This window comes from Bufo bufo, chromosome 1 (genome assembly GCF_905171765.1).
Source record: "Bufo bufo chromosome 1, aBufBuf1.1, whole genome shotgun sequence".
Classification (NCBI taxonomy): Eukaryota; Metazoa; Chordata; class Amphibia; order Anura; family Bufonidae; genus Bufo; species Bufo bufo.
The window spans coordinates 29591337-29616558 of NC_053389.1; the positions used below are offsets into that span (position 1 = coordinate 29591337).

General features: G+C 45.4%; 1 protein-coding gene across 1 annotated transcript; it reads left to right on the plus strand.

Moving 5' to 3' along the window:
- The first annotated feature begins 2125 nt into the window (after positions 1-2125).
- LOC120992561 lies at positions 2126-14047 on the plus strand. The gene is made up of 6 exons (XM_040421613.1): positions 2126-2231; positions 2354-2689; positions 3022-3141; positions 6188-6520; positions 9463-9582; positions 13647-14047. The coding sequence occupies exons 1-6, from the start codon at positions 2198-2200 to the stop codon at positions 13670-13672; spliced, it is 969 nt and encodes a 322-aa protein (XP_040277547.1). The 5' UTR covers positions 2126-2197; the 3' UTR covers positions 13673-14047.
- Positions 14048-25222: the final 11175 nt, after the last annotated feature.

Genomic DNA, 25222 nt, shown 5'->3' on the forward strand with positions numbered 1-25222 from the left:
TGCCCATATTCATCAAGTTATTTTGAATTTTACCCCATATAGATTATAATGATGACGAAAAACTTTCCTCCTCAGGAATACCAGAGATATCTGAACCAGAAAAAAGGCCAAACTGCAGGTGAAACCCATATGCCCCAAATGATGGCGACTTACCAGTGGACCCCTGTCTACGATTATTTATGGCAAACTCTGCCAAAGACAAAAACGAGGAACACTCCTCCTGGTTCTCAGAGACAAAACATTTTAAGTAAGTCTTCAGGCTCTGATTAGTGCGCTCCGTCTGTCCGTTTGATTGAGGATGAAAAGCCGAAAAAAAGGACAGTTGTACCCCCAGCCGAGTACAGACGCCTTCCAGAATCTGGATACAAACTGAGTCCCACAATCTGAAACCAAGTCAGGGGGAATCCCATGAAGTTTCACAATGTTATCAACAAACACTTTTAGCATTAGGTCGGGCATGGTTTATTGGTTTGGGGGCATGGCCGATGAGGTCCGGCTTTCTGGGGTGAAGCCAGTGGCCACCCTACCACCAGGACCAACAGCCTGTGGTCTCTGAATCTGTGAGACGGTCGTGCAAAGATCGGCTACTTCCAAAGACAGCCCTTACAACTGTCCTGCCAGTGCAGCAATTGGATCCATGGCTGCACTCGAACAAGCAATAAAAATGACGGTTTGGTGGTTTATAATGTCACGCTATAGTGTGGGAGGGAAACCCCACACCGAACATAGGAGGGAAAGGGAAAGGGAAATAAGGCCTGAAAACTAGGGAAGGAAGATGGACACCTCCTAATGAAACCCTAATGAATAGGCCTGACTGACTACCAGTATGAACAGACCCCAGAGGTAGGTGAGTTCATACACAGGAATACCTAAAGTCCTATCTAACCCTAAAGGACCCTGGTACTAATGACAGGAAAGAGACATCCTGTTCTTCCAAAAGGAAGGATGAACGTGAGTCTCCCTAAGGCATAATACAAAACAACAAAGAAATGCAACACACAGAAAAGCCAAAATACAAAGGGAAAGGTAACACTTAACTTCCAAGAAGCTATGGCAGCACCAGGAACTCAGCTGAGATCCAAACACCAGCTATCCACAGGTCCAACTGAAGCTATAAACCGCACAGCATTGTGGGAAAGACAACTATAAATAGGGAAAGTTAAATGACCACAATAGCAACACCTGAAGGTTAAGGGTGTGGCCAGTACCAGAAACAACACAGACGCCTATTGATCCACAAGGTAAACATGTCAAACCAAACCACGTGTCTCAAAGATCTCCTGCCCTTCACTGTCATGGGGACGTCCGTATGTCTCGGTACGTCCCTGACAGTTTCCAGTGCCATCTCTATGCTGATGACACCCAACTGTACACTTCACCCCGTGACATCACCCCTGCTGTACTACAGAACACCAGTGACTGTCTGTCGTCTCTAACATCATGTCCTCTCTATCTGAAACTGAATCTTTCAAAAACGGAACTTCTGGTCTTTTCCCCATCTACTAACCTACCTAAACCAGATATCTCCATCTCAGTGTGTGGCACCATCATCACGCCTAGGCAGTATGTTATGTTTGACACTGATTTTTCCTTTACCCCCTATATTCAATCTCTTGCCCGCTCATGCCGTCTGCACCACAAAAACATCTCTAGAATTCTGTTTATGGGGAGGAGGGTGATTGTGATCAAGGGGTGAGAGCTTAAATGTGGCAGTGGAAGGTGCCCAGAGCGAAAGTACAATAAGAAGTCTACGCACAATAACAAGTAGCAGACCTCTGGGAACACCCTCCTCCTCCTCCTGTGGACTCTGCTGCCACCCCCTGGCCAATATCATGTACTGCACACGTGGGAGGTTCTGAGCAGAGTTGCATCCTCAGCATCTTTGTGTTATTTAAAGGGGGGGTTGCAGTCTTATGTAAATAGATCTCAACGACTGAGGAATGTTATTATGAGAGGAGCGGCCAATGTCAGTAACACATAAGGATATAAATGACGCTGGAGATTTGGAGGGTGATCGCAGGGTGCAGGGAGGTTCTGCTCCTTGAAGAACATTACATTTAGCCTCACCCCAGCCTGAAATATCTGATAACAGAGAGCGTTAGATTATAATGAACCACAGTCAGACTTAGGGGGCATTTATAGGGGACTTTTATGGTCTCATGTTAATCTCATGATGGTCTGAGGCCAGGGCGGCTAGATGATTGACAGGTGTAGGTCACAGTCATACCTGGGTACGTTACTAAAATGCCTCATAAAGTTGTGATAAATCTGATCTAAGCAGTGATGTCCTTCACCTAGTACTAGGAAAGCTGGGTAATACGCCTAATAAATGTTACGTCTTGTGTGCTTTCAGGCAGCAGCAGCGGGCTGCAGGTGACGGTGAAGAATCCCTTCAATGTGGTCATCTTATTCCAGCCGGTCACGTTGCAGTGTGACTATGTCACCAGCGCTCCTGCGCCTCCAATCGTCACCTGGAAGTTCCAATCCTTCTGCAGGGATCGAATCGCGGACGCCTTAAACTCTTCGAGCCTCAACTCCACCACACGAATGCCGAGGCAGCAGGCCGGCTATAACCCGTATGTGGAGTGTCCGGACAGCACCAGGACCGTGCGCGTGGTGGCCACGAAGCAAGTCAACACCGTCACTCTGGGACCATATTATGAGGGGCGGAAAATCACCATAAATAACAGTAGGTAGCGGAGGGTTTCCTGGGGGTCATTATGCCCTCCTAGGCGGGGGGGTCAGGTCACTCCTACAGCTATTGCATTAGTAACTGTATATTACGGAGATGATATACAGTATGATCATTTGTCCTAACCAAAGTAGCTCCGCAGTGGTGTCGGCATTACTGCCCGGTACGGCACTGACGACCAGTACACATTGTTTGTCTTTTGGCCCTACGTCTATAAGAGGCATTTTTCAGATGCCCTCAAACCAGAGTTGGTTGATTCAGTAACTATGGCCTCAAAAGTATCTCATTGCTCTCGGTGTTTAGGTGACCATTGCTTTTTTTCTTTGCAGACACAGATCTCATCTTCGATCACGCGGTTTTAGGAGATAGCGGCGTTTACTACTGTACGGTCTTCTCCGCACAGGACCTGTCTGGAAACAATGAGGCTTATGCTGAGCTCTTTGTATTGGGTAAGAGACTCATCATCATGGCTCCAACTTTCCGCCCTTTATCCTGTAGATGTTTAGTGATGAAAACCAAGGCACAGGAGAGATAGCAGACTGTGCCCTGTGCAGCAGCACGCAGCATGTCACAGGCAATGTGTAAACCCAGCTCTGTGTGAGGAGAGAGCATACCCTGCTTGTTCAGTGTCTGCACATAGATTACTCTGGTGATATATAATCTGGGAAGTGTCGCCAGCAGTGTACAGTGATATAGATGTAAAAAACTAACAATTAGTTATAGAAATTCTGCTAAACCACTCTACCAATAACAACCAGCAGAATAGTGAGTGCAGCTCTGGAGTATAATACAGGATGTAACTCAGGATTAGTAATGTAATGTTTGTACACATTGACTGAAGCAGCAGAATAGTGAGTGCAGCTCTGGAGTATAATACAGGATGTAACTCAGGATCAGTACAGGATAAGTAATGTAATGTATGCACACATTGACTGAAGCAGCAGAATAGTGAATGCAGCTCTGGAGTATAATACAGGACTTAACTCAGGATCAGTACAGGATAAGTAATGTAATGTATGTGCACAGTGACTGCACCAGCAGAATAGTGAGTGCAGCTCTGGAGTATATTACAGGATGTAACTCAGGATCAGAACAGGATAAGTAATGTATGTACACAGTGACTTCACCAGCAGAATAGTGAGTGCAGCTCTGGAGTATAATACAGGATGTAACTCAGAATCAGTACAGGATAAGTAATGTGTGTACACAGTGACTGCACCAGCAGAATAGTGAGTGCAGCTCTGGAGTATAATACAGGATGTAACTCAGGATCAGTACAGGATAAGTAATGTAATGTATGTACACAGTGACTCCACCAGCAGAATAGTGAGTGCAGCTCTGGAGTATACTACAGGATGAAACTCAGGATCAGTACAAGATAAGTACGGTAATGTTTGTATACATTGACTGAAGCAGCAGAATAGTGAATGCAGCTCTGAAGTATAATGCAATATGTAACTGATGTGATCAGGCCGGGGGAGGGGTGAGAGCCTGACTGTGGCAGCTACTGATGGAAGGCGCCCAGCGGGAGGGCTGGAATGGGAACAGCAAAAGTACAATAAAAATTGTGTTGGGAGCGGCTGACGGTCTGAGGCCAGGACTAGATAATTGACCGATGTACAGTTGCAAGAAAAAGTATGTGAACCCTTTGGAATGATAGGGATTTCTGCGGAAATTGGTCATAAATAAAAACATGGTAACATTTAATTATTTGTGTGTTATTAGTTTAAGCAGACTGTGATTGTCTATTGTTGTGACTTAGATGAAGATCAGATCACATATCTGATCTTCACCTAAGTCACAACAATAGACAATCACAGTCTGCTTAAACTAATAACACACAAAGAAATAAATGTTACCATGTTTTTATTGAACACACCATGTAAACATTCACAGTGCAGGTGGAAAAAGTATGTGAACCCTTGGATTTAATAACTGGTTGAACCTCCTTTGGCAGCAATAACTTCAACCAAACGTTTCCTGCAGTTGCAGATCAGACGTGCACAACGGTCAGGAGTAATTCTTGACCATTCCTCTTTACAGAACTGTTTCAGTTCAGCAATATTCTTGGGATGTCTGGTGTGAATCGCTTTCTTGAGGTCATGCCACAGCATCTCAATCGGGGTGAGGTCAGGACTCTGACTGGGCCACTCCAGAAGGCGTATTTTCTTCTGTTCTAGCCATTCTGTTGTTGATTTACTTCTATGCTCTGGGTCGTTGTCCTGTTGCAACACCCATCTTCTGTTGAGCTTCAGCTGGTGGACAGATGGCCTTAAGTTCTCCTGCAAAATGTCTTGATAAACTTGGGAATTCATGTTTACTTCGATGATAGCAATTCGTCCAGGCCCTGATGTAGCAAAGCAGATCCAAACCATGATGCCCCCACCACCATACTTCACAGTTGGGATGATGTTTTGATGTTGGTGTGCTGTGCCTCTTTTTCTCCACACATAGTGCTGTGTGTTTCTTCCAAACAACTCAACGTTGGTTTCATCTGTCCACAGAATATTTTGCCAGTACTGCTGTGGAACATCCAGGTTCTCTTGTGCAAACTGTAAACGTGCAGCAATGTGTTTTTTGGACAGCAGTGGCTTCCTCTGTGGTGTCCTCCCATGAGATCCATTCTTGTTTAGTGTTTTACGTATCGTAGATTCACTAACAGGGATGTTAGCATATGCCAGAGACTTTTGTAAGTCTTTAGCTGACACTCTAGGATTCTTCTTCACCTCATTGAGCAGTCTGCGCTGTGCTCTTGCAGTCATCTTTACAGGACGCCACTCCTAGGGAGAATAGCAGCAGTGCTGAACTTTCTCCATTTATAGACAATTTGTCTTACCGTGGACTGATGAACAGCAAGGCTTTTGGAGATACTTTTATAACCCTTTCCAGCTTTATGCAAGTCAACAATTCTTAATCGTAGGTCTTCTGAGAGCTCTTCTGTGTGAGGCATCATTCACACCAGGCAATGCTTCTTGTGAAAAGCAAACCCAGAACTGGTGTGTGTTTTTTATAGGGCAGGACAGCTGTACCCAACATCTCCAATCTCATCTCATTGATTGGACTCCAGTTGGCTGACGCCTCACTCCAATTAGCTCTTGGAGATGTCATTAGTCTAGGGGTTCACATACTTTTTCCACCTGCACTGTGAATGTTTACATGATGTGTTTAATAAAAACATGGCAACATTTAATTCTTTGTGTGTTGTTAGTTTAAGCAGACTGTGATTGTCTATTGTTGTGACTTGGATGAAGATCAGATCACATTTTATGACCAATTTGTGCAGAAATCCATATCATTCCAAAGGGTTCACATACTTTTTCTTGCAACTGTAGGTCACAGTCGTACCTGGGTACGTTATTAAAATGCCTCATAAGAGTTAATCACCCAGCTTTCCTAGAATCTTGATAAATCTGATCTAAGCAGTTATGTCCTTGACCTAGTACTAGGAAAGCTGGGTAATACGCCTAATAATTGCCACATCTTGTGTGTTTTCAGGCAGCAGCAGCAGGATGCAGGTGACGGTGAAGAATCCCTTCAATGTGGTCATGTTATTCCAGCCGATCACGTTGCAGTGTGACTATGTCACCAGCTCTCTGACGCCTCCTATTGTCATCTGGAAGTTCAAATCCTTCTGTAGGGATCGCATCGCGGACGCCTTTAACCCATCGAGCCTCAACACCACAAACAACCTGATGCAGCAGGCCGGCTATAACCCATATGTGGAGTGTCAGGACAGCACCAGGACCGTGCGCATGGTGGCCAGCAAGCAAAGCAACACCGTCACTCTGGGACCATATTATCAGGGGCGAAAAATCACCATAAATAACAGTAGGTAGCGGAGGGTTTCCTGCGGGGTGGGAGGTCAGGAAACTCCTACAGCTATTGCGTTAGGAACTGTGTATTATGGAGATGCTATACGAGCATTTGTCCTTACCAAACATTACTGCCTGGTATAACACTAACAATAGGCGGCCTTTATTTTATTTTGGCTGTAAGTCCCTCACTGGCTTCTTGCAGGGCACCATAAGAGACATTTTACAGATGCCCTTGACCCCACAGATAATAATAATAATCTTTATTTATATAGCGCCACCATATTACCCAGCTGTTTACAATTCAGAGAGTTCATGTACAAAACAAAAGACATCACAAAATTACAGTCTTAGGTCAGTGGCACAACGGAGAGTGTGAGTAGGGTGGTAGACGGAAATGGCGGAGGATATGTATGAGGGTGCAGCACTGTGGAGAGCTTTGTGGGTCAGGGTGAGGAGTTTGATTGCACGACAAGAGCGTGCAAGTGATTGAATAGGGGAACAAAGGAAAGATCTGAGTCAAACATAACCCCAGGACAGTGGGCATGCTGATTGTAATATCAGGCTTAGGTGGGTTAGTAGTTGGGGGAAAGACAAGAAGTTCAGTTTTTAAAGGGGTTCAATTTCAGAGACAGAGGACATGATTTAGGTTTGGAGTGATATCACGGGATGAAGTGTATAGTTGAGTGTCATTAGCATAGAGATGATACTGAAAACCAAATCTGCTGACAGTCTGTCCGATTGGGGTTCTGTAGAGAGAGAAGAGTAGAGGACCTAGGACTGAACCCTGAGGAACCCCAGTATCAAAAGCATGAGGAGAAGAAGTAGAGCCAGTGAATCATACCAAAAAGAAGGGACCAGTGAGATAGAAATAGAGCCAGGAGAGAGCAGTGTCCGTAAGGCCAATTGAGTGGAGCATGGTGAAGAGGAGTTTGTGGTCTACCGTATCAAATGCCGCAGAGAGATCCTGAAGAATTAGTAGAGACTAGTTGTCATTTCTTTTTGCTGTCAGGAGATCGTTAGACACTTCAGTAAGGGCAGTTTTTGTAGAGTGGAGGGGCGAAAGACAGATTGTAAGGGATCAGGAAGAGAGTTTGCAGAAAGGTAGCTTATTAAGCGAGAGTAGAAAAGACATTGGGAACTGTGAAATTATTTCCTTCCTGATGTTACCAATCTTATCTCTAAAGTAAGGGGCCACGTCTTTGGTACAGAGGTCAGTGATGGGCACATGCATTTTAGGGCTTAGAAGGGAGTGAAAAGTACAGTATGAAAGAGTCCTTTAGGTGTTTTGAGAGTGAAGAGATGGGAGAGGTGAAATTGTTTTCTTTCACAATGTGGAAGGCCGAGTTGGAGGTTTTAAGCATAATTTAATAATGGAGAAAATCTGCAGGTATTAGTGATCTTCTCCATAAGCATTCTGCACATCAGGTGTGTGCCAGGGTTGACGTGTTGACGTGTCGGGAAGTTCGGATTGTAATTGGAGCTGCTTCATCCAAAGTGATTTTGAGGGTATGGTTGGAATGATTGGCAGCCAGGTCTGGAGAGGATAAGGAAAAGATTAGGGCAAAAGATAACTGTAGGGTGTCAATGAGTTGCTGGGATTTAATGGCATGTAGATTTCTGTGTGTGTGAAAGAAATGTCATGAGAAGAGTGCGAGATCTTTATAGTAAAGGAAAGAAGATTATGGTCAAAAAGCGGGAAGAGGTAGTTAATAAAGTGTGAGACTGAGCAGAGGCAGAAGAAGACTAGATCAAGTGTATTGCAGTCTTTGTGACAGAGAAAAAAAGCTGTGAGAGGCCTGATAGGGAAATAGCATAGTCAATATGAATATTAAAATCACTCATAACAAGAGTTGGTAATTTAGATTATAGGAAGTGAGGAAGCTAGGCAGCAAAATGATCCACAAACTGGTGGGGGGAACCTGGGGGACGACAGACAACAGCAACTCACAGGGGGAATGGATGGAAGAGTCTGATGGTGTAGACGTCAAAAGAGGGGAATGTGAGAGAGGGCACAGGGTAATGACTAGAAATGTGCACTGTGGAGAAAGTATGACTACTCCTCCACCATTCCTGTCATCAGGTCTGTGGGTATGGGAAAAGTGCAGCCCACCATAGGATAGAGTGGCAGAGAAGGCAGTGTCAGAATGTTTAAGCCAAGTTTCTGTGAAGGTCAGCAAGTTCAGAGATTGGGAGAGGAAGAAGTCATGGATCATGGGGAGATTGTTACACACCAAGTGAGTTTCAGAGAGCACAGCTAAAAGAGGCAAAATAAGATGTATAGTGAATATTAATACAACTTCCAGGGTTTCTCTGTGTGGCAAGTGAGAAGCTGAAGTTAGCAATAGAGGAAGGCCAGGGTTTGGTGAAATGATGCCTGCAGCTAATAGCAGGAGAATAGAAAGAGACAACAGATGCCTGAATGATTTGTGATGTTGTGGTGTTTTTTATGCTGCACCATGGAGTAAGGTGCGTCAGGGCGAAGGACAAAAAGTGTGTGAACTAAACATGGGAGAGGGAAGGAGGGAGGGGCTTATGTGGATATAAGGAAAAAATGGCAGAAATTGTGGATTTATTTGAAGGTAGAGAGCAGCAACAATGAAAAGTGGAGCAGTGAACACAAAAAGATAATACTGCTAAATACCTGAGTTGTGGGAAATGTTGTTTTTGCAGTTCACATAGTACCCTGTCTCCTGCACTATCTACCTGCCATGTTTAACTGCCTGACGCTTGTCGAGCGACGACACTTTGCGTACAATGACCGTGCCAACCCACACGAACCTGCCTCCCCTAAGCTGTGTCTAGATTTATAGCGCACTGTATGCAGGGATATATTGGTAGCCAAGCTTGTTTAAGCTAATTGACACAGTTATTTGATTTAGTGACTTTGGTCCCATTGTATTTTACAGCTCTCGGTGTTTAGGTGACGGTAACCTTCCATTTTTCTTTATTTGGCAGATGCAGATCTCACCTTTGAACAAACGTTTTTCGGAGATAGCGGCGTTTACTACTGTACAGTCTTCTCACCACAGGACCTGTCTGGAAACAATGAGGCCTGTGCAGAGCTATTGGTATTAGGTAAGAGTGTCGTCATCATGGCTGCATCTGTCTGCCCTTTATCGTGCAGATTTCAGTGATGAAAACCAAGGCACAGGAGAGGCAGCAGACTGTGCCCTGTGTAGCAGCATGTGACAGGGATCTGTAAATCCAGCTTTGTGTAAGAAGGGAGCATACCATGCTTGTTTAGTGTTTGCACATAGACTACTTGAGTGACATATATTCTGGGAAGTGTCGCCAACAGTGTATAGGGATATAGATGCAGAATAAAATATCCCTTGTATTTACACAGCAACCCGACCAGCAGAATAGTGAGTGCAGCTCTGGAGTATAATACAGGATGTAACTCAGGATCAGTACAGGATAAGTAATGTATGTACACAGTGACTCCCCCAGCAGAATAGTGAGTGCAGCTCTGGAGTATAATACAGGATGTAACTCAGGATCAGTGCAGGATAAGTAATGCAATGTACACAGTGACTCCCCCAGCAGAATAGTGAGTGCAGCTCTGGAGTATAATACAGGATGTAACTCAGGATCAGTACAGGATAAGTAATGTATGTACACAGTGACTCCACCAGCAGAATAGTGAGTGCAGCTCTGGAGTATAATACAGGATGTAACTCAGGATCAGTACAGGATAAGTAATGTATGTACACAGTGACTGCACCAGCAGAATAGTGAGTGCCGCTCTGGAGTATAATATAGGATGTAACTCAGGATCAGTACAGGATAAGTAATGTAATGTATGTACCCAGTGTCTGCACCAGCAGAATAGTGAGTGCAGCTCTGGAGTATAATACAGGATGTAACTCAGGATCAGTACAGGATAAGTAATGTAATGTACCCAGTGACTCCACCAGCAGAATAGTGAGTGCAGCTCTGGAGTATAATACAGGATGTAACTCAGGGTCAGAGCAGGATAAGTAAAGTATGTACACAGTGACTCCACCAGCAGAATAGTGAGTACAGCTCTGGAGTATAATACAGGATACAACTCGGGGTCAGTACAGGAGAAGTAATGTATGTACACAGTGACTCCACCAGCAGAATAGTGAGTGCAGCTCTGGAGTATAATACAGGATGTAACTCAGGATCAGTACAGGATAAGTAATGTATGTACACAGTGACTGCACCAGCAGAATAGTGAGTGCCGCTCTGGAGTATAATACAGGATGTAACTGAGGATCAGTACAGGATAAGTAATGTAATGTATGTACCCAGTGACTGCACCAGCAGAATAGTGAGTGCAGCTCTGGAGTATAATACAGGATGTAACTCAGGATCAGTACAGGATAAGTAATGTAATGTACCCAGTGACTCCACCAGCAGAATAGTGAGTGCAGCTCTGGAGTATAATACAGGATGTAACTCAGGGTCAGAGCAGGATAAGTAAAGTATGTACACAGTGACTGCACCAGCAGAATAGTGAGTACAGCTCTGGAGTATAATACAGGATACAACTCGGGGTCAGTACAGGAGAAGTAATGTAATGTATGTACACAGTGTATAAAAGCAACAGTTAAAACCTAGTAACTAGGGATGAGTGAATATCAGACTTCATACTTATCCTGTTATGCATTCCGTCATGGAATTGCGTTATGGTCCGTGGTAATGGAATCCATAACGCAATTCAGTAAATGCCAAAACACGAACCGAAAACGAATTTCAAAATATGAAATTCGCTCATCCCTACTGGTAACCATAAGAATTCTACTCCAGTCACATCCAGAGTAGTATCCCAAATAAAGAGGCAGCTGCAAAAAAATGTAAATGTAAAGTAGAAATAAACATTTACTTTATTTACTTTTAAGAAATGCCACAGTTTCCCCCCAAAAAAGTCTCATATAAATATGCTCTTTGCTGCTGTGAAACCTGTTTCTTTTTGGTACTATAATTCTGGGACCTCCCACCAAATCAGCACATTTCCCTCCTGAAATAATCTGTACTGTTCTTTCCACTATTTCTCTCTATGCTGGAGGTCCCAGATTGCTTTCCTAAAATACTTTGTGCTGCTGGGAACCCTATTCCTTTCATTATTTAACATTTGGTCTCTCTGGTTTCCTCTTCCCATTCCATATTTGTCCTGAGTACAGTTCCACTCACTTTAAGAAAAATAGACAATTATGAAAATGTACAAACTAATAATGAGTCTTAAAAAAAAAAAGCCACAAAGTCTGACCAGTGTCACTTTATGTGGTGAAAACTTTAAAACACTTTTTTACTTATCCAGGCCACTCTGAGAGAGTTTTCTCATCACATATTGTACTAGTTTTTTGACACCATGTCCCATTTGATGCACCCCTAGAGTAGAAACTCCAAAAAAAGTGATCCCATTTCAGAAACTACACCCCTCAAGGTATTCAAAACTGATTTTACAAACTTTGTTAACCCTTTAGGTGTTCCACAAGAATTCATTGAAAATGCATATGACATTTCAGAATTTCACTTTTTTGGCAGATTTTCCATTTTAATCATTTTTTTCCGCTAACAAAGCAAAGATTAACAGCCAAATATGTGGTCGTAAACTGCTGTACGGGCACACGGCAGGGCGCAGAAGGAAAGGAACGCCATATGGTTTTTGGAAGGCAGATTTTGCTGGACTGGTTTTTTGATGCCATGTCCCATTTAAAGCCCCCTGATGCACCCCTAGAGTAGAAACTCCCAAAAATTGACCCCATTTTAGAAACTACTCAAGGTATTCAAAACTGATTTTACAACTTAGTTAACCCTTTAGGTGTTTCACAAGAATTAATGGAAATTGGAGATTAAATTTCAGAATTTCACTTTTTTGGCAGATTTTCCATTTTAATAATTTTTTTCTGCTAACAAAGCAAGGATTAACAGCGAAACTAAACTCAATATTTATTGCCCTGATTCTGTAGTTTACAGAAACACCCCATATGTGGTCGTAAACGGCTGTATGGCCACACAGCAGGGCGCTAAAGGAAAGGAACGCCATATGGTTTTTGGAAGGCAGATTTTGATGGACTGGTTTTTTGGCGCCATGTCACATTTGAAGCCCCCCTGATGTACCCCTAGAGTAGACACTCCAAAAAAGTGACCCCAGTTTGTTGGTACTATTTTAGGGTACAGATGATTTTTGGTTGCTCTATATCACACTTTTGTTAGGCAAGGTAACAAAAAAATAGCTGTTTTGGCACTGTTTTTATTTTTTGTTATTTACAACATTCATCTGAAACAGAGAAAGAGGCACTAATGGGGGCATTACTCTTACTGGGGGCACTAATGGGGGCATTATTGTTACTGGGGACACTAATGGAGGCATTGTTCTTACTGGGGACACTAATTGGGGCATTATTCTTACTGGGGGGCACTAATGGAGGCATTGTTCTTACTGGGGACACTAATGGGGGCTATTACTCTTACTGGGGGCATTAATGGGGGCTATTACTCTTACTGGGGCATTAATGGGGGCTATTACTCTTACTGGGGCATTAATGGGGGCATTATTCTTACTGGGGGCACTAAAGGGGCATTATTCTTACTGGGTACACTAATGGGGCATTATTTTTACTGGGGACACTAATGGGGACATTATTTTTACTGGGGGGCACTAATGGTGTATTATTCTTACTGGGGACACTAATGGGGACATTATTCTTACTGTTGGGCACTAATGGGGGCATTATTAATTCTGGGGCACACTAATGGGGGCATTATTCATTCTCAGGCGCATTAATGGGGCATTACTATTACTGGGGGCATTCATATTATTGGGGGCACTAATGGGGCAATATTAATTATGGGGGGCACTAATAGGGGCATTTTTAATGCTGGGGCACTATTGGGGGGATTAATATTACTGGGGAGCATTAATGGAGGCATTAATATTATTGGGAGCCACAGTATGACAGCGACTTAACACCCTGTGTTAAGCCACGCCCCCACCCCCTTTTGGGGTGTGGCTTAACTTGGCCGGTATTTTTTGTTGGGACAGGCAGTAACCCTAGCTGTATGTCAGAAGTACAATACCATCTATGGTTACGAACAGGAGTGGTTCTGTATCTGGAAACAGAAGACCTCTTTGTCTAATCTTTTTTCTTTTTTTTAAACTTTTTTAGGTCACAAAAGTAAAATACAAAAATAAGATACAAGCCATCTACAATCAAGAATCAAGAACAACTCCAATAAATCAAAGCTCCCATGTCTGACAGGTGACCAATGTTATATTTCACCTCCCCCACCACATCCGCCGCCAACTGCTCCTTCATAAACTGGTCCGCGAGATGAAAACGAAGAAACAGATCCGTTCCGGTAGATAATGGTCGTACATCAATATACTTCTCGCAGATTTTGAAAAATTTCTTGCTGCATTTTTCCTTTTCGATGGAAGGGGTTGTTCTCCATTGTAAAAGAACAGAGGTGAAATGGTCACGAGGTCCGTGCTGTGCCCACCTGAGCTGCTTGTCCCACGTCCAATATCCCACCGCCACGGGAGCCAAAATGGCGGTGGTCACATGGTTTAATAACGTGACCACTTTCTTACCCATGCAGGGCATCAATATACTATATTTTGTCCACCCCTTTTCTATTGATGGCCTATCGCCAAGGTAGCTCATCAATATCTGATCAGCGGGGGTCCGACACCGATCAGCAGTTCTCCGGGGTGTAGTAGACGGAGCGTGTAACTGCAGCACCCCTTTCAGTGGAAGCAGCGCTGCAGTAATCAGCTCCATCCATTACCGAATTCGGCACCCAAGCTAATCTGAAACGCTGGTCCTGTGGGGGGCACAGGGTGTCAGACCCCCACTGATCAGACACCACCTAATAGACTTACCTTTCTGCAAGGAATCCCATTCTTCCTTGTGCTGATCTTCAACTGCAGGGCAATAGGTGATTTACTTTACTTATGGGGGGGTGTCCTCTGCACACCAGCAGCACTGATTGAATAGTGTCAGACTATGCAGGGGACACACTCTCCAACTGGTAACACCAAGCTGGACCTTTACTGCAGACTGCTATTAATTCATTCTTACACTTCTAGTAGGAATGATAGAGGAATGGGACAACACAGAGTCATAAGAATAGATGCCATTATAAGGGGAACACAATTCGTTACTAAACCTCCATTCACAAACACTGCCCCTGCACTAAACTCCCGACAGAACAAGTGCAGATGGAAAGTGCAGTGTGTTTGACTGAAGGAGACATCGCACGGAGGGGACAAGACCTCTGCGTGGACGGGGCTAAAGACCTGACAAACAAGGGGGCATATACCTTATGAAATATAGGGAAGAAGGGATGCAAAGGAGCTGTTAACCAGCTCTACCTCTAGGGTACGATCACACGGCCGTGTGTAATCCTTTCCGTTTTGCGGTCCGCAAATAACGGAACCGTGTGTCCGCATTTTGCGGACAAATGACTTCCGTTTGTGTTCCGTATGTTTTCAGTTTTTTAGGGTCCGCAAAAAACGGAAGGAAAAGAAGAGAGAGAGAGAGAGAGAAAAAAAATTATTATTAAGGCCTTCAATAATACAGAAACGGATCCGCAAAAAACGGATGACATACTGAAACCATTCCGTATGTCATCCGCTATTTGCGGATCCATTGACTTGAATGGGGCTGCGGACCGATTTGTGTGGACAATAATAGTACAAGCTGCATATTTTTGCGGACTAGAAATGCGGAAATACGGATGCGGACAACATACTGAACGTTGTCCGCACGTTTTATTCACCCAAAGGAATGAATGGATTCGCATCTATTCCGCAAACGGATGCGGATCTGACGCGGATAGAATTGTACGGTCGTGTGAATGTACCCTAATGCCGCCAGATGTAAGGCAGCTATCAATGTTTGACCCTTTCAACAGGCCTTGAGACATGACTCGGATAATAAATAAGCCAGCATCTCATCTGCAGACAGCTGTTTCGGGTGAGTGCCCCTCATCAGTGCAGAGCAGAGAGAACTGGGTGAGCGGCCTAAGTCTGGTGGCATTAGTGGCAGAGCTTGCTAAGAGCTCATTTGCATCCCTTTCTTCCCAGAAATCCAGAGAAGCGTGTATGGTCTATAAGTCTCCTCACGCTGATTAAGATGATCTCCGCAAGGAGAGATAGCACCCGCCAAATTATGAAATATAGAAAATGATGCAGAATTTCAACAAAGACTGTATTATTAAGTGCCATATAGTCATCTTCTTCAACAGTAACCAGAAAGTGGACAACCCCTTCAAGAAGGAGAGATAGGCACCCTTCATTGCAGCGGTCAGCCGATACGCCTGAATCCAAGATATGGTTAAATAAATTCAGGAGGTGATAAAGGGCTGATCTGAAAGCTTTTTTTAAATTACCCACAAAAGCCATCAGGCCCCAGAACTTTACTTGGCTTTTTATAGCTGAATCTGGTACTAAAGTCCCTACTGTGGTTTGGAGAACATGAACCCCTCCACAGAAGAATCTGGTTGATCTTCGTAGAGATGCGCTTAAAAATTAGGCAATGATGTGACCTCCCAAGTTATCGTCCTCATAGGTCTCCCGATGAGTTACTAAATGTCACATGAAACCATTGGGGGGGGGTCTGAATGAGCTTCCCTGGAAGGCCCCAGATGTATGTGGAGGACAGCCAGTCATCTGGTCACATGATGACTCCTTGGATTCTAAAGAGTCTAGTAGGCGGGGCTCAAAGGACTCTTCTATTTTGTAAGGAGTATGGGGATGCTGGGATAGTTTGGCACTTTAGGAGATCTGAATATATAATACCTTAAAGGAACACTCCAGGAAGAACAGTTAGTAGTCACGCTCTGCCCTTTTAGCACTAGGAATAATATCTTTTTCTGGACAATTCTTTTAAAGCGATTCTCAGGTTCATGGATAAAATTCACATTAACTGGGGAACAAGCAGAATACTGACCTGGTGCCCTCACAGCTGCAGATCCGATGATTCCCAGGCTCCTTTTCTGTCATTCAAGATGGCCACAACACTTCTCACACTACCTGGGGCATACTGGGCCTTTGGTAGACCAAGACACTTCCTGTTGTCCAGCCCTGCTTTGGATAGGCCAGTACTTTTCATGTGATCACAGCTGGCCAATCCAAGGGCGTCAGGAAGTGTCTTGGGATACCAAATGCACATTATGCACCAGGTAGTCTGAGAAGTGGTCCAGCCATCTTGAATTACAGAGGAGGAGCCCAAGTATCGGTGGGAAGAGGAGGGCACCAGGTAAGGCTACTTTCACACTAGCGTTTCTCTTTACCGGTATTGAGATATGGCCGAGGATCTCAATACCGGAGAAAAACGCTTCTGATTTGTCCCCATTCATTGTCAATAGGGGTAAAACGTAACAGAATGATCCAAATGCATTCCGTTCCGTTCTCATACCGGAGAACAGTATGCTGCGGTTGGCTTTCCGTCCTGGGATGCGGAGCAAAACGGATCCGGTATGACCCCCAATGCAAGTCAATGGGGACGGATCTGTTTTCTCTGACACAATCTGACACAATAGAAAACAGATCCTACCTCTATTGACTTTCAATAGAGTTCATGACGGATCCGTCTTGGCAATGTTAAAGATAATTCAACCGGATCCGTTCATAACCCGTTGGACCCAGCAAAGACGCGAAAGTAGCCTATGTGTTCTATTTGTTCCCTAGTTATTGCAATTTTTTTTACATATAGCTTTAAGTGTAAAGTTTACCTTTAAATCAGCAGTTCCCCAAAAAAAAATACTTTTATTCTTTATACAACTGAGAGCTTCAGTGCACCAAGGGGCGGGGCTTAACCACTCTGTGCACCTCAGTTCTTCTGTGATGGCCCCGCCTCTCTGTGCTCTGAAGCCCTCATTTGTATAAAGATTTTAGTTTTTTTGTGGGAATGCCGCAAACGATTTTCACAAGACAGGTATCATTTTAATCCGCAGGCTCAACCCTTCCAGGAAGCCTGCGTGTTTTAATAGGGTTAATCCTGCTGACATGTGCCCTTTAAGGGAACTCTGATAAAAGGTACAAATATATCAGTAAAAGGCTTTTAATAAACCTGCTTAAAGGGGTATTCCGATATATTTTTTCTTATTTCATGTGCCCGTTAATAACAACTTTTCCATTGAGAATTATTGTACACTGCTCAAAAAAATAAAGGGAACACAAAAATAACACATCCTAGATCTAAGTTAATTAAATATTCTTCTGAAATACTTTTGTTCTTTACATAGTTGAATGTGCTGACAACAAAATCACACAAAAATTCTAAAATGAAAATCAAATTTTTCAACCCATGGAGGTCTGGATTTGGAGTCACACTCAAAATTAAAGTGAAAAAACACACTACAGGCTGATCCAACTTTGATGTAATGTCCTTAAAACAAGTCAAAATGAGGCTCAGTAGTGTGTGTGGCCTCCACGTGCCTGTATGACCTCCCTACAATGCCTGTGCATGCTCCTGATGAGGTGGCGGACGGTCTCCTGAGGGATCTCCTCCCAGACCTGGACTAAAGCATCTGCCAACTCCTGGACAGTCTGTGGTGCAACGTGACGTTGGTGGATAGAGCGAGACATGATGTCCCAGATGTGCTCAATTGGATTCAGGTCTGGGGAACGGGCGGGCCAGTCCATAGCATCAATGCCTTCGTCTTGCAGGAACTGCTGACACACTCCAGCCACATGAGGTCTAGCATTGTCTTGCATTAGGAGGAACCCAGGGCCAACCGCACCAGCATATGGTCTCACAAGGGGTCTGAGGATCTCATCTCTGTACCTAATGGTAGTCAGGCTACCTCTGGTGAGCACATGGTGGGCTGTGCGGCCCTCCAAAGAAATGCCACCCCACACCATTACTGACTCAATGCCAAACCGGTCATGCTGGAGGATGTTGCAGGCAGCAGAACGTTCTCCACGGCGTCTCCAGACTCTGTCACGTCTGTCACATGTGCTCAGTATGAACCTGCTTTCATCTGTGAAGAGCACAGGGCGCCAGTGGCGAATTTGCCAATCTTGGTGTTATCTGGCAAATGCCAAACGTCCTGCACGGTGTTGGGCTGTAAGCACAACCCCCACCTCTGGACGTCGGGGCCTCATATCACCCTCATGGAGTCTGTTTCTGACCGTTTGAGCAGACACATGCACATTTGTGGCCTGCTGGAGGTCATTTTGCAGGGCTCTGGCAGTGCTCCTCCTGTTCCTCCTTGCACAAAGGCGGAGGTAGCGGTCCTGCTGCTGGGTTGTTGCCCTCCTACAGCCTCCGCCACGTCTCCTGATGTACTGGCCTGTCTCCTGGTAGCGCCTCCATGCTCTTTACACTATGCTGACAGACACAGCAAACCTTCTTGTCACAGCTCGCATTGATGTGCCATCCTGGATAAGCTGCACTACCTGAGCCACTTGTGTGGGTTGTAGACTCCGTCTCATGCTACCACTAGAGTGAAAGCACCACCAGCATTCAAAAGTGACCAAAACATCAGCCAGGAAGCATAGGAACTGAGAAGTGGTCTGTGGTTACCACCTGCAGAACCACTCCTTTATTGGGGGTGTCTTGCTAATTGCCTATAATTTCCACCTGTTGTCTATCCCATTTGCACAACAGCATGTGAAATTGATTGTCACTCAGTGTTGCTTCCTAAGTGGACAGTTTGATTTCACAGAAGTGTGATTGACTTGGAGTTACATTGTGTTGTTTAAGTGTTCCCTTTATTTTTTTGAGCAGTGTATTTTGCCTACCGGTCCAGCTCTGCACTACCCAGTTACATGATGCTCCGGGCACTTCCTGGATCCCATGCCGTACATTGTGCTCCTATGCTGTGATTAGTGTTGATCGAGCACCAAAGTGCTCGGGTTGAACACCTCGGAATGCTCGGGTGCTCTACGAAGCACCCAAGCACAATAGAAGTCAATGGGAGAACCCGAGCATTAAACCAGGCACCCCCTGCTCTGAAGAGGGGAGGGTGTCTGGTTCATAGGAAAAGGTCAGAAATTGATGGAAACACCACCGAAATGGTTTGGGAACAACATGGGGAGGATGTCTGGATGCATCTTAGACTTCCAGGTCACTGCTGGGAACTATGTTGTCCGAGTAGTACTCCACCTTTACAGACTGACAATAATACGCACCAAACCGAAGATAAAATCGATTTTAGAGGAAAAATTGTTAGGAAACATTCTTTCCTGTATATTTACTTGTATATAAAGTGCAAGTGCTGCCAAAAATTACAAGGAAGAGGCACTCCGATACAACCTTAGTTACACATAAAGGAGGGCCTCATTCATTCATTGTGGTACAAATGTTCAGGTAGTGGGACTCCTACACTCATAAAGCCTATGCACTAAGTTAAAAGGCTGCCAAAAATTACTAGGAACCGGCACTCCAATACACCCTTTATTACACATAAAGGTGGGCATCATACACCCTTGAAAAATTATGATTGACGGTCTGCTGGTGACCCTCTAAAACATTACGGGCGAGGGCCTGCTGCTGAGCTGACCATCTAAAACATTAGGGGTGAGGGTCTGCTACAGAGCTGACTCTGTAAAACATTAAGGGCGAGTGCCTGCTGCTGATCTGAGCATCGAAAAAATTATGGGTGAGTGCCTGCTGCTGAGCTAACCATTAAAAAAATTATGGGCGAGTGCCTGCTGCTTAGCAAACCATTGAAAAAAGTATGCGCTAGGGCCTGCTGGTAAGCTGACCCTGTAAAACATTATGGTTGAAGGCCTGCTGGTGAGCTGACCCTCAAAAACATTATATGCAAGGGCCTGCTGGTGAGCTGACCCTCTAAAACATTGTAGGTGAGGGCCTGCTGGTGAGCTGACCCTCTAAAACATTACATGTGAGGGACTGCAGGTGAGCTGACCCTCTAAACGAATGTAGGTGAGGGGCCTGCTGGTGAGCTGACCCTCTAAAAGATTATAGGTGAGGGCCTGCTGGTGAGCTAACCCTCTAAAACATAACATGCAAGGGCCTGCAGGTGAGCTGGCCCTCTAAAAGATTGTAGGTGAGGGCCTGCTGGTGAGCTAACCCTCTAAAACATTATATACGAGGGCCTGCTGGTGAGCTGACCCTCTAAAACATTATATGCGAGGGCCTGCAGGTGAGCTAACCCTCTAAAAGATTGTAGGTGAGGGCCTGCTGGTGAGCTAACCCTCTACAATATTAGGAGCGAGGGCAGACTAATAAGCATGTTGATATGATGGAAGAGAAGGAGGAGGAGGACAAGAAAAGGAAGATTGAACCATATACCCTTTTTTGTGGTGGAAGGGGTGCATGGGAATTTAGTGTATTCAGTACATTATAAAAAACACATTTAAAGTGCCTTCATGTTCAGCCGCTTTCCTCTGGTGGAGTAGAGAAGTCAGGGGCAATCCAGGCCTTATTCATTTTTATAAGACTCAACCGCACTGCATTTTCAGTTGACAGGCGGATGCGCTTATCAGCTATTATGCCCCCAGCAGCACTAAATACCCGCTCTGACAAAAGCTGATGGCAGGGCAGGCCAGCACCTCCAAGGCATATAGTGCCAGTTCGTGCCACGTGTCCAGCTTGGACACCCAGTAGTTGTAAGGCACTGAGGGATCACTGAGGACGCTGACATGGTCTACTACGTACTCCTTCACCATCTTCCAAACTTTTTCCCTACTTGTGACACTAGGCCGTGCATCAGGGTGAGGGTGCTGGCGGGGTGTTGCCCTGCCTCTGTTGGAACTGCTGTGTGTTCCTCTCGTCTCCTCTCCTCGGTTGCCCAAGAAACTACGTACTCTGCCGCCAGCGTTGTCAGCTGGAAATTTTTGTAGCAATTTTTCCACAAGGACCTTCTGGTATTGCACCATTTTTCTCGTCCTCTCCACCACAGGAATGAGAAATGAGAAGTTCTCTTTGTAGCAAGGGTCGAGAAGGGTGAACAACCAGTAATCGGTCTTGTCCAAAATACGTAAAACGTATGGGTCACGGGAAAGGCAGCCTAACATGAAGTCAGCCATGTGTGCCAGAGTCCCAACAGGCAAGACTTCGCTGTCGTCATCGGGATGATGACTCTCAATCTCCTCATCCTCTTCCTCCTCTTCTGCCCATCCATGCTGAACAGATGGAATTAAACTTCCATGGGTACTACCCTCTGTAGCGGAGGCAACGTCTCCTGCTCCTCCGCTTCCTCCTCCTCATCATCATCCAATTTGCGCTGAGAGGACGAACTGAGGGTGGTCTGGCTATCACCCTGTGTAATGTCTTCCCCCATTTCCACCTCTTCCACATGCAAAGCGTTGGCCTTAATTGTGAGCAGCGTTTGAGTAGACACAGAAGTGGGATGGTTACGCTGATAATAGCGTTATCGCAGATCACCATCTGTGTTGATTCCTCAAAGTTTCTTAAAACCTCTCAGAAGTCAGACATCAATGCCCACTCCTCGCTTGTAAAAAGCGGAAGCTGACTGGAAAGGCGACTACCATGTTGCAGCTGGTAGTCCACTACTACCCTCTGCTGCTCACAAAGCCTGGCCAACATGTGAAACGTCGAGTTCCACCGCGTGCTCACGTCGCACAACAGTCGATGAGCTGGAAATTGTAAGCGCTGCTGCAGCGTTGACAGATCGGCGGAAGCTGTCGTTGACTTGGGGAAATGGGCACACACACGGCGCACCTTTACCAGTAGCTCAGGCAAATTGGGGTAGGTTTTGAGAAACTGCTGAACCACTAAGTTTAAGACGTGGGCTAGGCATGGTATGTGTGTGAGCTTGCCGAGCTAGAAAGCCGCCACCAAGTTATGGCCATTATCATACACAACCATGCCTGGTTGTAGGTTGAGTGGCGAGAGCCACAGCTCAGTCTGGTCCCTTATACCCTGCCACAGCTCTGCGGCGGTGTGCTGTTTATCACCTAAGCATATCAGTTTAAGCACGGCCTGTTGACGCTTCCCCACTGCAGTGCTACACTGCTTCCAGCTACCGACTAATGGCTGACTGGTGCTGCAAGAGGATAATTCTGAGGTGGAAGTGAAGGAGGAGGCGGAGGAGAAGAAGTGGGGGTTGGAGCCACTAACGTAGGTAACGTTCACCCAGTGTGCCATCAGGGAAATGTAGCGTCCCTGGCCGAAAGCACTTGTCCATGTATCAGTGGTTAAGTGGACCTTCCCAGTAACTGCGTTGGTCAGGGCACGTATGATGTTACAGGACACATGGTGGTGTAAGGCGGGCAATGCACACCAGGAAAAAAAGTGGCAGCTGGGGACTGCGTAATGAGGGACCGCCTACGGAAGGCCTCAGTGTCCACAAGCCTAAATGGCAAAATTTCCAGGGCCAGTAATTTGGAAAGTTGCGCATTTAGTGCTATGGCCTGTGTGTGGGTGGCTTGGTATTTGCGCTTGCATTCAAATGCCTGGGGTAACGACATTTGTACGCTGCCCTGGGACACAGAAGTGGATGTGGTCGCTGATGGTGCTTGCAAAGGTCCCGGTGCAGGGCGGGAGGCATCAGGGCCTGCGCTTTCGACAGGGGATTGGCCAGCATGTAACACAGGGGAAGAGGAGGCAGTGATGTGACCAGCAGACACAGATTGTGGACCAGGCGTTCGGCCCACCTATTACGGTGCTTTGATGCCATGTGGTGGATCATGGTGGTGGTGGTGAGGTTGCTAGTGTTCACGCCCCTGCTCATTTTAGTATAGCACAGGCTGCAAATTACAATTCTTTTGTCGTCCGCACTTTCCTCAAAAAAGCGCCAGACTGCGGAACATCTACCCCTTGGCAAAGGAGATTTCCGCAACGGTGTGCTCCGGGGAACAGTTGCGGGCCTGTTTGGTGTGGCCCGCCTTCTCCCTTTTGCCACCCCACTGCCTCTTCCAGCCTGTTGCGTTGCTGCGGATCCCTCCCCCTCCTCTTTCACTTCCTCACTCTGCTCATCCTCCTGACTTGTTGACTTGTTGACCTAACAACAACCTCAGTTATTGATAACTGTGTCTCATCCTCATTATCCACCTCGTGAAACACTAATTGCCGTTCCCCACCGTCATCTTCTTGTGACTGTAGATGCTCAAGATTTTGGGAATCAGGGCACAAGATCTCATGTCCCTCTTCAAGTGGGCTTGTCCAGAGGCCCAAATCAAGAAAAGGCGCTGAAAGGAGCTCCTCAGAGTATCCGAGTGTGGGATCACTTGTTTGGCAAGACTCTCCATGGTAGGAGGAAGGAGGATCAGGGTGAGGATTGTGTTGACCAGACTCCTGGCTACTGAGACTGGACTTGGTGGAGAACAGGGTGGTGCTTAACCGACTGGAAGCATTATCTGCTGCAATCCAACCGACCACCTGGTCGCACTGGTCTGACTTCGAGAGCGTTGTCCTGCGCCGTCCTGCAAACTGGGACATGAAGCTAGGTATCGTGGATGATTGTTTTTCTTGTGCTCTGGCAGCAGACACAGTTTTAACGCACCCAGGGCCACGGCCTCTGCGTGCAACATCAGCGTCACGGCCACTGCCCCGTCCTTTACTGCTCACTTTCTTCATATTAAATGTTATACGTGTATATGCTTGAAAGTATGTCACACATAAAGTAGTGTAGGATTTGTAAGTGTATGCGCAAAAAAATAAAAAAAGGTATTTGGGGTGTGGAAACGTTACACAGGAGACATACCACAGATAATGTCGCTGATGTCACCAGCGGCTAATAAAAAATTACTGGGAATGTCACAGGTATTTGTGATGTGGAAACGTTACACAGGAGATGTGTAGTGTCCCACTAGGTAAAGGTGGGCACTGCACAAAAGGGGTTAATGTGTCTTAATTGCATTTAATGTCATATGTATGCATTTTCCCTGTGTTAACTGGTGTCAGGCCTGTCAGGGTGCAGTTTAGCCTCCCGGGCGTTAGAGGGAGCCAGAGAGCCCTGGTTATATATAGGTAGGCCCAGACAGGGGAAGTTAGTTCATTCCAGGGGACTAGAGGAGTTACTTCGTCTTCCTGAAGCTCCTGAGGCTAGGATTAGCTCAGTTGAGACACCCCAGTAGCAGGACAGAACCTCCTGGGAGAAACCCACAGTCCTTCATCATTCAAGCAAGGATATTACAAGCAAAGATAAGTAACACTGATAGGCAGATGCTGTAAGAAGCAAAGCAAGGATTTTATACGAGAGGAAGATATATATATACCAAGGATTTAAGCCACCATTTAGGCATCCGGGCCTTGGGATTGAAACCAGACAGGAGTTCTAGAAAGGACAGTGTACGCCAAGCATGTCAAACTCAAAGGCTAACATGGGCCAAAAAAACAAAATTTAAGTTTATGTGGGCCGCATCAAAAATAAAATAAAAAATCTTACATTTTCATAGAACAACATTGTTGTTTCATGACTGCTGACCCCCAACATCCCGTTGCCCAATAACACAAGTGAGACCTATATATATATATATACAAATATTAAACTTCTCTATAAGACACACCTAGGTTTTTGAGGAGGAAAATAAGAAAAAAATATTTTTAACCAAAAGTTGTGCTTTTGGTGGGCTTTGAATTAATGGTGGTCTGTGCATGACACTATTATGGGGGATCTGTGGATGACGCACTGTCATGTGGGGGATCTGTGGATGGCACTGTTATGGGGGACCTGTGGATGGCACTGTTATGGGGGATCTGTGGATGGCGCTGTTATGGGGGATCTGTGGATGGCACTGTTATGGGGGATCTGTGGATGGCACTGTTATGGGGGATCTGTGGATTGCACTGTTATGGGGGAT

What these genes read in the sequence shown, in the direction of transcription:
- LOC120992561 (XM_040421613.1), top strand. Translation starts at nt 2,198, where the DNA reads ATGATTGACAGGTGTAGGTCACAGTCATACCTGG. An exon ending in AAAAATCACCATAAATAACA is followed by an intron (nt 6,521 to 9,462) that starts GTAGGTAGCGGA and finishes TTTATTTGGCAG; the next exon opens with ATGCAGATCTCACCTTTGAA. An exon ending in TGCAGAGCTATTGGTATTAG is followed by an intron (nt 9,583 to 13,646) that starts GTAAGAGTGTCG and finishes AAACTTTTTTAG; the next exon opens with GTCACAAAAGTAAAATACAA.